The 15,298-nt window shown below is 39.5% G+C and overlaps 1 protein-coding gene across 5 annotated transcripts in view; it reads left to right on the forward strand.

The window, feature by feature from the left end:
• The window catches only part of PRKCD (protein kinase C delta), a 113,498-nt gene that overhangs the window by 56,235 nt on the left and 41,965 nt on the right, over positions 1–15,298 (forward strand). For all 5 annotated transcript variants that reach the window (XM_061618031.1, XM_061618029.1, XM_061618028.1 and 2 more), the window contains exons 3-4: positions 4,055–4,254; positions 8,397–8,457. In XM_061618031.1, coding sequence (XP_061474015.1) covers positions 4,055–4,254; positions 8,397–8,457 — 261 coding nt within the window. The remainder of the gene's footprint in view (positions 1–4,054; positions 4,255–8,396; positions 8,458–15,298) is intronic.

The following is a 15,298-nucleotide window of genomic DNA, read 5'->3' on the forward strand; positions in this document are numbered from 1 at the left end:
GAAAGGGAAAGTGAGAAGAATACAGCTATTTGTATACAGTGTTGTTCAGACATCTTTCTGAATGTAAGTCACTTGATCATAGGAAATACACCAGGAAGAAAAATATAAGTACCTTGTTTGTACTGGATAAATGCTTCAAATGGATGTGCCACTATACTGGCATGTAATATGGTTTATTTATTTATTTATTTAATTTCATTTATAAACCGCCCTTAGCCAATGGCTCCCTGGGCGGTGTACAACATACAATAATAACAATAATCAACAAAAATTGCAAGATATAAAATACAGATACATAATAGGACTACCTAATGTTAAGGTAATTAAAACATTAAAATACATACAAATGAATTAAAATGCCTGGGAGAATAGGAAGAATAGCAACTTCTTTTTAACGTTAAAGCGGAAGTTGATGGATGTGTCACACATGAGCTGGAATTTTTATCAACTATTTATTATTTTAGTCTTATTGCACTATTTTAAATCAGAAGCATAATATGAGCATGGATTAGATGTGAAGTGCCACCCTCAATATCTTTTGAAAGGGATGAGAATGGATTAGATGTGAGGTGTCACCCCCAATATCTTTTGGAAGGGTGATAATTCTTTCCATGCACTCTCGGGCTAGCAGGCTCTGCTGCCCAGTTACCAGGTTTTGTTATATGTTTTTGTTTTATTTTCTCTAGTCTGTTATTTAAAAGAATAGAGGACCTCTAATCAGTAGGAAATGTCTCCTGGTTCCACTTAGCTATTCTGTTGTCGTTGCCATCATTATTACTGTCATCATTCTTTTTAGAAAAAGAGCACTGTGCATATAATTTTTGTTTCATTTTATGTATGACTTGTAGATAGGGCTGGGAATGTTCCCTGCCTAAAACCCTGGAGAACTGCTGCAAGTTAGTGTAGATAATATGGAGCGAGATGGACCATACTACCTATGGTCCTATTACCATTATTTTCATTTCTCACTGAGTTCAGTGTGAGACCCAGCTTTTATTCTGCTGCCTGTAATTTCCATGTTCATGAAAATTTTACATCTTACTGCTTCTCAATATGATGTGGTTGTGTGTATGTAATTTGCAGTGAGCACCCTTAGCATCTGAGAGGAAGTCTTTTTTTCTCTTTAAAAAAAATCACACTTTTAGCTAAAGAATTCAGGAAAACCTGTCTTCACTCACAGTATCTATTATAGCCTTTTATCCTAACTCAGGCTAGGCGAAAAAGCTTCCCTACAGCGTTAAGAAACCCTGGGCCTGTACACTTCCTTTCTTACGAGGCCAGTCTCTAGACCTTTAAAAATCCTCTTGGGGCTTTTTCTTTTCCAGTGTGTGAAAAGCAATTGGTATTCAGGACTGGGACTAAAATAATTATGTAATAGCTGCTTTCTCTCCCTTCCTTCTCTGTAACTTCAAGCTGACTTGGCGGCAGCTGCTAGCAGAAATAGAGAAACTCATTCTTTTCCATTGCATTGGTTCCATAATGAATGAAATTAATGGACCCAATTTATTTTATTCATTATGAGGATGATGATTTAAAAGTATTGTTTGAACTTATTTTAAACACTGAAAGCATGTCCAACAAAATGGATACACTGAAAATCTTGACTATTTTGTGTGTTCATAAGTAATGTGATATGTATTTACTTTGTTAGTATAGTCAGTGTGGGTGAGCTTGTTGATTTTTTTATGTAACAACAAAGATTTTCCCCCTTGCCTCTGTCTCATAATTAAAATAGTATCATAATTAATATTTGCTCATTCTGGTCTATGTAGAAGTTTAAAACTGTTGTACTCAAGTTTTCTGGCCAAAAGTAAAATGGGAAAAAAGGTTTTTAATATGATCAGGCTGAAAGGTGCACAGCTGGATTTGCTGTTTTTAGGGCAAGCAAAAAGTGTGTGCATCAGATCACCTGGACAAATGGATAGGGTTCCTTAAAACCTTCAAGAACAATGTAACAGAAAAAAGAATAATGCAACATTTATCTTTATTTAGACATTCATGTGCTGCCAGTCCATCTTTGATGACTTTCTGTAATACTGTGCTAGCTAGAAGTTGCCACAACAGAATTGCAAAAAAGAAAGAGAGAAGTCTGGAATTTTTCATTAATTGAAACATCTGCTGTAAACAGCTCTTACTAGAAAGGATCTCTGAATCCAGGTAAAAGCTTTTTGACACAAGCAGAAGAGATAAAGCAGAAGTCTGCAGAATGCAGAATATTCTCAGGTGGCTATTTGTGAACATTTGAGGAACTCATTTGGCAAGCTCCCATCAGCCTGCTTGTCAAATATCTAATTTATAATGCCTGCTTTGGCAGTCCTTACCTAATAAAGCTAAACTGAGGTGCTATTCCTTACTACTGTTTGGACAGTTCATCACACTGAGAGGTGTGTATCAAACAAACCAGCTGCTGGGTCAATATAAACTTAACTCTGAACTGAAATCCCATGTCAGAATAAGAAAGGGCCAATCGTTCTCCATTAAAGTGATTCAGCTATTCAATCTGGCTTCACTAACACAGTGACCAAAATTAGAACTGCATATTATCCCCAAACTTTTTGGGCCTAGAGGCATATTTGGAAATCTGAGAAACTGTTATGGGCTCCACCATAAAATGGCTGTCATTGGGGGTCTGCTTAGTCACAAAAAAAGCTGCCAAGGAGACCTGGCTTGTCACAGAGGACAACTAACTTGGCAAGAAATTAAGCATATAAGAGAGAGATTGGATTTGATCCTCAAATACCAAACCACATATTTGTCCCCACAGAGCACAACAAAATAATCAATTTCACAGAAGTAAAACTGGTGATCTTCTGAGAAACACATCCACCCTCAACAGCCACACAAAAAACTGGCAAAACCCAGTGACCCATTCCATAAAGCCATGGGGCGGTACCAGGCGAAACCCACTCACCAACCAAAAACTGGGCAAACTCAAAAAGCCAAACAGACAAAACCCACCTACACATCCCAAAAAGCAATACACTTGGGTACAAGGCAAAATCTATCAAAGTCTGCATGCGCACACACACACATGCAGAGCAAGAAACATCCCCCACCCCAAGGCAAAAAACACATTTGCCTTTTATACCACTTTGACGGTCTTGGGCTATAAATTTGTAAAATAATACCTTCCTTCCAAAAACGGGCACACACACCCCTCCAAATAGGCATGCAAACGCATCTCAAAACAGGCACTGCATGCACACTCCAAAAGTAGCAGGCATCCCACCCCCACAAATCACTCCGCCATTTTCCAAACATACATATACATTAATAGACATCACACGCACCAGGAAACAAGCAAGCAGAACACCCATAACAGGTAACCCCCCCCAAATAGGCAAACCTGAACATGCATGTACACACACGCACACACAACAAGCATTGCATGTACACAAAAAAATAAGTAGCTCCCACCCAAACGAACAGGCAAACAACCTTGGCAACCCAAGATTGCCAAACAGCAGCAGGATCCCTTTTATTTTTATTCCCAATAATAATAATAACAATAACAATAATAATAATAATAGGCTTTAGCAGGCACCAAGAAGGCCAAGCACCATCCTACAGCTGCCCTGCCCTTCTCCTCCTTTTCGTTGCTGAGACAATTGTCTTTGGGCCTATGTGGGGCCCAGAGGCATTCTAGGGAAAGAGAGGGAAGAAGGTGGGGTGGTTGGACACCTACACTTAGTTTACCAGCCACCCTGTGTTACAAGAAATTAAACTAAAAACTTTAAAAAAAAATAGTTGGGAAGGGGAAAAGGCCTCCATGAAGGCATGTTGGGAACCCCAAGGATAGTCCATCTTAATGACTATAATAAGACTTTTTAAATGTCCATTGGCCTTATTGCCATGGGCATTTTATTGCTATACATAAGAGAGATGTTTGGAGGCTTTCTCTAAACTTCCTCATTATCTCAAAATCTGAGATTATTTCTTGGCTTTGGTTTAATAAAGTCAAAGCCATCTACTAATTGTGATACTTCAACTTGTGATGAAATTTAGTATTTTCATGATAACTCTTGTACCTATACCTTTTTTGTGGTATTTCCAGAGAGAGGCAAAACCTTGATTCAGAAGAAACCCACTATGTACCCAGACTGGAAATCTTCCTTTGATGCCCATATCTATGAGGGGCGTGTGATTCAGATTGTTCTTATGAAGGCAGCAGAAGAGCCATTATCTGAGGTGACCGTAGGTGTGTCTGTTTTGGCTGAAAGATGTAAGAAAGGCAACGGGAAAGCAGAATTCTGGGTGAGTATGATGTCGTGAGATTAATTATTTTGTTCTGTGTTCCCCTAGCTAAGAACCAGATATCTATAGGACCACCTGCTTTCCACATAAGCCTGCCGATTCATTAAGATTATTCTCATGGGTCCTTCTCTGCCTTTGGTGCCTCTGTGTTATGTGCCTTCAAGTCTGTTACGACTTATGGTGACCCTCTAAATCAGCGACCTCCAGTAGCATCTGTTGTAAACCACGCTGTTCAGATTTTGTAAGTCCAGGTCTGTGGCTAATGCCAAAATGTAAGCCTGATCAGCATCACATTGGAAACAGGACTTCTTACTATCCTTCGATATTATTTAGGGAGTGCATATTTTGCATTCTTCATAGATCTGACTCGGACTCTAAGATCTGGTTTAAATCTGAACTCTTTCCTTTACTTCAATTTTCTTTCTCACAGTTGATGCAAGCACAAATGTATAGTGTCACAGAAAAGGACACTGGGAGCCAGTTAGAGTGTTGAACAAGAACATGGGAGACCTGGGTTCAAATCTGCATTTAGCATGAAGCTGGGGCCAGTCATCACATCTCAGCCTACCATACCTCATAGGGTTATTGTGCATCTTGAGCTCCTTGGAGGAAAGGTGGGGTATAAATGTAATAAAAAAATAAAGACATTACAAAGCAAATTTTAATAATACCTCTGTCTTTGCTGTTTGTACATAATTATTGTTGATGTTATGTGCCTTCGATTATGACTTATGGTGACCCTGTGACTCCCAGTGACCTCCAATAGCATCTGTCATGAACCACCCTGTTCAGATGTTGTAAGTTCAGGTCTGTGGCTTCCTTTATGGAATCAATCTTTCTCTTGTTTGGTCTTCCTCTTTTTCTACTCCTGTTTTTCCCGGCATTATGGTCTTTTCTAATGAATCATGTCTTCCCATTATGTGTCCAAAGTATTATAACCTCAGTTTCATCATTTTAGCTTCTAGTGACAGTTCTGGTTTAATTTGTTCTAACATCCAATTAATTGTCTTTTTCGCAGTCAGTGGTATGTGCAAAGCTCTCCTCCAACACCATGTTACAAATGAGTTGATTTTTCTCTTATCAGCTTTTTTCACTGTCCAACTTTCACATCCATACATACAGATCGGAAATACCATGGTCTGAATGATCCTGATTTTAGTGTTCAGTGATAGATCTTTGCATTTAAGGATCTTTTCTAGTTCTCTCATAGCTGCCCTCCCCCGTCCTAGCCTTCTTCTGATTTCTTGACTATTGTCTCCATTTTGGTTGATGACTAGGCCAAGGTATTGATAATCCTTGACAAGCTCAGTGTCCTCATTATCAACTTTGAATTTACATAATCTTCTGTTGTCATTACTTTAGTCTTCTTGACGTTCAACTGTAGTCCTGCTTTTGTACTTTCCTCTGTAACTTTTATTAGCATTCGTTTCAAATCATTACTAGTTTCTGCTAATAGTATGGTTTTGTCTGCATGTCTTAAATTATTGATATTTCTCCCCCCAGTTTTCACACCTCCTTCATCTTGGTCCAATCCTGCTTTCTGTATGATATGTTCTGCATACAGATTAAACAAATAGGGTAATAAAATACACCCCTGTCTCACACCCTTTCCGAAGGGGAACCGATTGGTTTCTCCATATTCTGTCCTTACAGTAGCCTTTTGTCCAGAGTATAGGTTGCGCATCAGAACAATCAGACGCTGTGGCACCCCCATTTCTTTTAAAGCATTCCATAGTTTTTCGTGATCTACACAATCAAAGGCTTTGTTGTAAATGTAATCTATAAAGCACAGGGTGATTTCCTTCTGAAATTCCTTGGTCCGTTCCATTATACAACGTATGTTTGCAGTATGATCTCAGGTGCCTCTTCCCTTTCTAAATCCAGCTTGGACATCTGGCATTTCTCGCTCCATATATGGTAAGAGCCTTTGTTGTAGCATCTTGAGCATTACTTTACTTGTATGGGATATTAAGTCGATCGATCATTACTGCATTCCCTGGGAACCCCTTTCTTTGGAATTGGGATGTATATTGAATGTTTCCAGTCTGCGGACCATTGTTTTCTTTTCCATATTTAGTGACAATTTTTTGTGAAAATATGGACAGATTCCATCTCAGTAACTTGTAGCAACTCAATTGGTATGCCATCTATTCTTGGCGATATGTTTCTTCCAAGTATTTTATGAGCAGGTTTCACCTCACATGCTTTGAGACACATCTTTGGATGTCAGATAAAAAACATTTTATTTGTCAGGGTTTTATTTATTTATTTGTTTGTTTATTATTTGATTTCTATTTTGCCCAGGAGTTTAATGAACAGTGACCTTCGTTGGTTACTAATGAGTTATACTAGTTTTTATAACATATGCTACTTTTTATTTTTGTAGTTTAAAATGGGTTTGTTAAGTCAGTGTTATCCACCTTAGAAATTCTTGCATTGAGAGATAGTATATAAATACTTTTAATTTTAAAAAATCAATTAATTGCTCCATGAAGGAGGGTGTAATGCCACCGGCCCTCAAGGAGGCAATTATAAAACCCATTCTAAAAAAGTCCTCCTTGGATCCCCAAGGTTTGAACAACTTTTGCCCCATTTCGAATTTGCCATTTTTGGGCAAGGTCATTGAGCGAGTGGTGGCTAACCAGTTGTCAGCACACTTGGATGAAACGGATTATTTAGATCCATACCAATCGGGTTTCAGGACTGAACATGGTACTGAAACAGCCTTGGTCGCTCTGGTAGATGATATGAGGAGGGCACTAGACAGGGGAGAATTCACCTTTCTTGTCCTCCTGGATCTCTCAGCGGCTTTTGATACCGTCGACCACGGTATCCTGTTAGATCGCCTGGAGGGATTGGGAATAGGAGGCACTGTTTTACAGTGGTTCCGTTCCTTTCTCTCTGACAGGCATCAACAGGTAGCATTGGGAGATGAGGTTTCAGACCCTTGGCCCCTCACTTGTGGAGTGCCACAGGGTTCTATCCTCTCTCCCATGCTATTTAACATCTATGTAAAACCGCTGGGAGCTATCATCAGGAGTTTTGGGCTGCGATGTCACCAATATGCTGATGACACGCAGCTCTATCTCTCCATTCAGCCAGACAATCTTCAAAGGGTTTAAGTATTACTTGTCAACTAATAACACATGAAATGTGGGCTTGCTCCCTAACATTTAAGAAGCCAACAGTATCAGCGCTGTTGTCATTGTGAAATAGATCAGAGAGAAGAAAACCTGCTGCCTTCTGTGACTTGCACCTCTGCATGTGACATTTTTAGAATGTAGAAAGGGATGATTGTAGGAATTTTAGTGGATGTCTGGCTGGTGGATGTCCATCCTGTCCTGGATGGGGTTGCACTCCCCCTGAAGAAGCAGGTTCATAGCTTGGAGGGTTCTCCTAAAACCATCTCTGTCACTTGAGGCTCAGGTAGCCTCGGTGGCACGGAGTGCCTTCTACCAACGTCAGTTGGTGGCCCAGCTATGCCCCTATCTGGACAGGGATGACCTGGCTTCAGTTGTCCATGCTCTGGTAACTTCCAAGTTAGATTACTGCAATGCACTCTACGTGGGACTGCCTTTGAAGATGGTTCGGATTGGTAACAGGGACCAGACGGTCCGAACATATAAAACCGATTCTGGACCGCTTGCATTGGCTGCCGGTATGTTTCCGAGCTCAATTCAAGGTGCTGGTTTTAGCCTATAAAGCCTTACACAGCTTGGGACCACAATACCTGATGGAACACCTCTCCCGACACGAATCTACCCATACATTATGCTCCACATCCAAGGCCCTCCTCCGGGTGCCTCCTCCAAGGGCAGCTGGGAGTCTGGCAACAAGGGAGAGGGCCTTCTCAGTGGTGGCCCCCAAATTATGGAATGATATTGCTGACGAGGTGCACCTGACGCCAACACTGTTATCTTTTTGGCGCCAGGTCAAGACTTTCCTCTTCTCCCAGGCATTTTAGCATGTGTTTTTAAATTGTTTTTTAAAAATGTGTTTTTAAATTTGTATATTTGTTTTTAATGTTTTAATTGCTGTAAACCTCCCAGAGAGCTTCAGCTATGGGGTGGTATACAAATGTAATAAATAAATAAATAAATAAAATTTAAAAAATGTAATTTACTGTTGTTTTTTCCCCTTAGCTTGACTTACAACCTCAAGGGAAAGTATTGATGGCCGTACAATATTTTCTAGAAGATGGAGGTAAGAAGGATTATTATTGTTGTTGTTATCTTGCAATATATAGTAAACATTAACTTTGAACATGATAAATGTGAGCTTGGATCCAAAGATGTGAGGGCAGAAGGTGACTTCCTTGCCCCTTTCTTCCCCTAGCAGCTTCCTAAGTCACCTGAAAAGCCTCTTTCGGGGCTTGGGGGAGCCTATTGAATGGAGAGGGTTATGTAATCGAGGCTGAGGAAGAAGAGAAAGACTCCAAAAGTTGGAGGAAAAGCTCCCTCATCCTTCAGAATAGGCTTTGGGGTCTTCTCAGATAGCTGCTGGGGAAGGTGCCTCTTTGCCACCCCAAAGTCAAGCATGTGTGAGAAGAGGCTCTGTGCACATACTGATAGGAGCACATAGACATGCTCCATGCAAGGGTAGATTGGAGAAGAGGTGTAGCTCAATGGTAGAGCGTCTGCTTGGCATGCAGAAGCCCCCAAGTTCAGTCCTCAGCAACTCCTAGTAAGGCTTGGAATGTCCCCTGTCCGAAAACCTGGAGAGCTGCTGCTAGTCCGCATAGATAGTGCTGAGTCAGATGGAACAATGATCTGACTCAGTGGAAGGTAGCTTGGCCCAGTCAGAATCCCAGCTCAGATAGTTGCTGTCTGTGCACATAAGTCAGTATAAGTGTAGGGATCCCTTTTCATATCTGCATGGATGCCAGTGGCTGATAGAGGATAGCCTGCATGTGTAGAGGACATCTGAACCCCATGTAGAAACGTTTGTACTCAGAGCTCTATAAGTGCAGAGAAGCCGCTATATATGCATCAAAACTGTTGATCCATAGTACTGGGATTTTTTCTTTGTTTTCAGGAGGAATAATGCTGTCTTTGTTTAGGTAGGATACTTGTAAGTTCTAATCTAGTATTTCTAGTCATGGATATATGGTTATTAAGTGTGGAGTGAGGAAACATTGCTCTGTCAGAATGTGGACTTATTTAATTGCTACATGTCGAAATTAGATAAAACACACGGGTAGCAATCAGAAGTGGCTTGCCTGTTGAGGTGGTACCTTCCTGGCAGTGGGGTTACTGCTGCTTGCCATGAGGTAGATGGGCAAGGCAGCATGGAAGGTGGGGTGTTTCTGCTGGTGACCTGCACTGCACTGACCTTCGCACTGCCGCAGCCCTCCCCCTCTCTTTCCTGATAAGTGGCAGAGGCACCACTGCCAGGAAGTTAGCATTGTAGCTCCACCCCACTGGGTCAACCACTTTTGGTAGTGGCAGCTTTTATGGTTAAATATGGCTAGCCCTGTTACTGGTTGTTAATCTGGGTTTGAATTTTACAGCAGTGAATAAAGGTGAGTCAGGTGCAAGGATCACAGACTCAAGACTGTAAATGAAATGAATTCAAGGATTTATTGATACACAGCAAATAATAAATAAGGTGTCAAATGACTGCATGAAATACAAGGCAGTACAATATGACTAAAGGAATAATAATCGCAGCAATTTGAATGATTGACAAAACTAATAAAACAATTTTAAATAACAAAATCTTGCTATGTATTATCAAGCACTACGCTGCTCCCTCCAGCTTATTTAATTTTAAGTGTCACCATTCTAAACTCACAGCATTTTAGCATCAAATTCATAGCTGCCAATCCAACAGATCCTTCTGTCTGTAACAGAGCAGAAACAGAAAGAAGGGAAAGGAAGAAACAACAGTGGGAGAGAAAATTCGGAGGAAGTTATTATTATTTATTATTTTTATTATTTATTAGGCTTGTTAGTCACTTGTTACCCAAAAATCTCCAAGTGGCTTACAGCACATTTAAAAACATAAACATAAAAACATTATTCTAATGTGTATGATCAAAAACTGGCTGTTAACATTTTGTAGTGCTTTTGTACCCATGGGTGGATTTTGTGCATAACTGATTGCCTTGATTAATTATTGCTCACGTAAAAAAGAAGTTATAATTTACTAGTGTTTTATTTGAAGCCAAATCAATCCTTGCAGTATTTAGTGAAATGACAAAAGAGGGGCTTTTTGGCGGGAGAACAATGAAATAAAGAAAATAATGGTGACTTTTTAGTCCTCAAAAAGTTACTTTTGAATCCAAAAGGCTTTGATGAAAGCATCTCCTGTTAGCATCTAAATGGAGCTCCAACATTATTGGTGGCAAACTTCATGACATTGCAGACTAAAATCTCTAGCTGGCATCTGATTGTGCCCTTCTGCTCACAGGAAGGGCTTTTATCCAGTGGATGCAGCAAAGTGGCAAACTGATTTCTGTTGTCTGTTCTAGAGGATTAGGGAAGTCTCCAGATCAGTGTGAAAGATGGTGCCTGGGAAGGGGTGTGGGAGATCGGTAAAAATCACTTTCCCTCCTCTTTCATTAGCAGAGGTGTCCAGTGGATCAAACTCCTTTCTGGCAAGCAGAAGAGCCTAGCTAGATTCCACCCTGTGCCTTGTAGGTTTAAGGCCTAGTCCCTGACACTACTAGAAGCTGCTCTCTGAAGACATATGGATAGTACAGATGCATCAGGCCCCCCTGCCTATCTCCACTTTCAGCTGAAGTCTTTATTTCCCCATTTTATATAACTGTGACCTCGGTCAAAGCTTCCAAATTGATGTGTCCTCAAATTAATTTCTCTTCAACATTTTTTTTAAAATAAAAGGAGGTCATTCTGTCAGCCCTAAAGTGAAAGGGGTAAGACAAAAGCTGCTGTTTGTCAAGGTGGATAAACACTGGAGGATCCCACAAATGGATCTCTCCTTTTTTCCTGTTTTCCTACATAATGCTTATAAAAAGCAGATCTAGTTGCCAGTGTCTTTGTTTATTTAAATAAAGTTGCTGACCTTATCCAGTCACAGAACTTAGCACCACAGTGGATGGTTTACTTTAGCACTGAGTGTCTCCCTCTCTATGTTAAGCAGCTTTGGAGGCAGCAGGAATAGCTTCTCTTTCTGGAATTATGCTGCTGACTTCAGCGTCAAAAAGAAAGGGTTTGTCAATTGCTTTCTTTTCAAATTTGGTAGTTTCAGTAGAGGGCAAACTTTTTAAAAACTGCATCAAGCAATTTAACACTTTCAGTGGGTGGGGGAAATTATATGGATAATCAAATATCCATTGTCTGAATGGGTTGTTTTTCTATGTGTATTTTATGAAGAATGTTTATTGAGTAGATGTGTACAGTTTATTTGGAGAGGGTTATCTGAAAAGTGTTTCCTACTTCTGCCTAACTGATTTATAGACTATGTGTAATAAGTGTGCTTGCTTACCATAGCTAAATTTGTAAAAATGAACAGACAGGAAATGATTCTTTCAAGTAGTGATAACTGACAGGGTTTCCATCTGACGAAAACTAATGGAAGTTGCAGGTTTCCTGCCTGTGCATTCACTACCCCCAGTCATTTCAAATGAGAATTGTGCAAGAGATTTGAGCAAATGTTCATCCCATATTTAAGATGTTAAAACATGGTGGTATTAGACTGTGGTCTAATATCTACTGTGTTTGAAAGCTGAGTGCAATTTTTTCATGCTAGTTGCTATCCTCCTCTCTTCAGCTGCTGTGCATAACAGAAATTTCAAAATCGTGTATAAGAATTGTAGACCTGCCATAAATATGGAAGGTTTTGCTTAAAGTTGTGAACGTTTTTGCTTGTGACTTCACAAAAATTGATGGAGGGAAGGGAGAGAGGTATGGCAAAAAGGATATTTATTCCTCCTTTTTCCTCTTTTGTTTCCAACACTTTTAATATAACCAAATAGTACATCAAAGAAGCCTTCTGCTGGACATGTCACTTAGTGAAGCAGGAATTATGGATGTAAACTGCATCCAAATATAATTCTGAATGCACGTCTCATTGAAAATAATGTGATGGTGACAGACTACATTTGCACTTATACATGCATTTGTATGAACATCTAACTTACACCAGTTCCTGATCCAGCATGTGATTCACATATAGAAGCATACTGTTGAGCGCCACCCCAATCTCCAAATGGTGTGAGACTTCCAGGAGTTTCTGTGGTTACCCAGGGTTTGGTTTTCTTGGAAAAAAGGTCAGCGGAGACTATGGTGTCTTATATATGGTTTTTATTTACACATTTTCACAACCTGAGCTTACGATGGAGGGATTCTTAGCATTAACAGTCCAACAGATCTTGCATTTCTATCAGGCTTATAGGGAGGCACCTCAAAGCCATGGTGCAGAGAGCAGGCCTTTTTGTGTGTCTTTCCAGCTTTACCCCAAGATGAAACTAAAAGACACAAGTCTCTCCTTGACTCCAGGATGGGAGGAGGAGGGCCTCTCCCCTGAAAACAGGTCCAAAAGCAACAGGATCTCTCTTGGCCACATCCCTTGGGATATGCAGATTGACCACTAAAAAACCCCATTAACTCATAGGCTGACTTGGCCAAACAATTAGATTAACAAAGGAAACTAGTCAGACCAATGGAGAAGATTTCTTCCTTTGCAGATTCCAACTTCCTGATAGAGGATCACAGGCTTGAAGGAGACCCAAAGAAATCACCTAACTCAGCCCCCAATCTCAACCCCCAATACTTCTGGATTTCCTTTCTTGGAGAAAACCCTCCATGCTGAAATCCCAGTTTGAAGGGAAGCAAGCACCAAGCCACTTCATTCACTTCAGTCTCTCCCAGTCCTGAGTGGCTGAAAGCTTTCTTGGATTGGTTCATAGTGTTGTCTCTGGGAATAGATACTGTAACCCATCTGGGCAAGAAACTAGAATCATAGAACAGTAGAGTTGGGGGGACTTCCGGGAAGGGTGACTTCGCTTGTGCCTGCTTTTGAGACGGGCTCCCGCCTCAGAAGAAGCTTATTCAGATATAAATCAGTCAGAACATTTTTTTTTGACTGATGAAATTTCTCCCGGGCAGGGAGAAACGTAGAGATCAACCTCAAAAGCCTGTTTTTGTTGGGAGGACTGGATTTCATTAATTTATGAGAAAAGGTCCAGCCAGCAATGCCGGACGGACTTCCGAACAAGCTCTATCTGATTAATGCGACACGTTTATCTTTTCTTCAAAGAGAAAACGGACTAACAGGCAAGCACCCTTCTTTCTATTCTTTATTTACTTGGTTTAAATTGTTGCAGCAAAAAGAGATTTGTCAAATGAATCAGCTTTAAAGAACTTCTGGGTGAGCTATAACTCTTCTCTGTTATTCACGAAATTAACAGCTTATCTCTGCTTCTATTGCAAAAAGCTGTCCTGGAAGTGCATTCTAAAGATATAAACAGAAGAGGGATTTCTATTCCGAGGAGAAAAAAATAAAAAATATGAACTTTGGAACATTATATTGTCTGGGACTATTCTCTTTTTGGTCTATTTTATTTTGACGAATCTGCTTCTTCACGACGCCACTAACTGTTTTGATGCTGGGAACTAAATTTGTTTTGTATTCTTGAACATAGAGAGATAAGGCAGGCTGCTCTGTTTATACTGTGATGTCATCAAGCCTGGAATATTAACCCAATTGTTGCTGAAAGAAGAAGTGGTTCTTCTTTATTTTTGTTTTGTTTTGTTTTCGTGGTTTTAAAAATGGCAATCAAGAAAGTGGCTGAGAATCTGGAAGTAACTATGTTTCAGAAAATAATGGATGAGATTGAGATAACGAAACAAACCCTGCGACAGGGCAGTAAGGAGCTGAAAATTGAACTGAGCAAAATGACGCAGGAGCTTAAAGAAATAGGGGATCCTGTGAGAGAGGAGAATGAGATCAGAGATGAGAAAAGAAAAAATAAAGGGAAGATACAAGCCCTGGAGATTGGAACAAATGTGGAATTGGAAAAAGATCTGGAGTTTATGGATATTAGAAATAAAATCTACTGTTTGGAATTTAACGTTATCTCTGAAGAAATTAATGAAGATATTAGAGATAAAGTTATCAATGGCTTGGATAATTTTCTGGACTGGAATGACGTGATGGAGCTTGATATAGAGAAAATCTATGGAATTAACTGCAGCCATGTGACAATGGGAAAACTCTCAAGAGATGAGCCAGTGCATTTTGTAAAAAAGAAGAACAGAGATATGACTTTACAACAATATTTCAGCAACTTATTCAGAATCGATGGCAAGAAAATATTTGGGATAGAGGAAATTCCCATCAGACTCTTATTATATGACTATGGCTATGACAGCAAGATTATTATGGAATACTGATAATGGAAGATTGGACACTGAAATTACTGGACTTAACAGGACTATTGAAGATGGAAGATGGAATTAATATGGATAATGGAATAATGGCTATTGAAATTATTGGACCTAACAGATTTTGATGAGATGGATTAATCGATATGTTTATTTGGACTATGGTTATGACAATAAGATTATTATTATTATTAACGAGATGGATTAATCAACATGTTTGTTTGGAGAAAAATTGATAGATATATTTCTTAAAGAATTGAAACCTCTCTTTGACTTTTTGTGGAAAGAATAAAGTAATGTTTATGAGATTTGATGATTAATTAAGATAACTACTGGAGGAAAGTGATTTTATAATATAATTTAAGAGACAGGATTGTTATATATTGTAGACCTACAACTGATTTGATCTGCGACAAATGGGAAGTCAACATTTTATTTTTTTGTTTAATCATTTTTGTTTTGTTTTGTTTTTTGTCTTTGAATGTTTTATGATTTTGTTTTGTTTGTTTTATGAAAATTTGAATAAAAATTATTGTAAAAAAAAGAAGAAAAAAAAGAACAGTAGAGTTGGAAGGGGCCTATAAGGCCATCGAGTACAACCCCCTGCTCAATGCAGGAATCCAAATCAAAGCATTCCTGACAGATGGCTGTCCAGCTGCCTTTTGAATGCCTCCAGTGTGAGGGAGGAGACTGTG

The sequence above is a fragment of the Rhineura floridana genome, chromosome 3 (genome assembly GCF_030035675.1).
Source record: "Rhineura floridana isolate rRhiFlo1 chromosome 3, rRhiFlo1.hap2, whole genome shotgun sequence".
Taxonomy (NCBI): domain Eukaryota; kingdom Metazoa; phylum Chordata; class Lepidosauria; order Squamata; family Rhineuridae; genus Rhineura; species Rhineura floridana.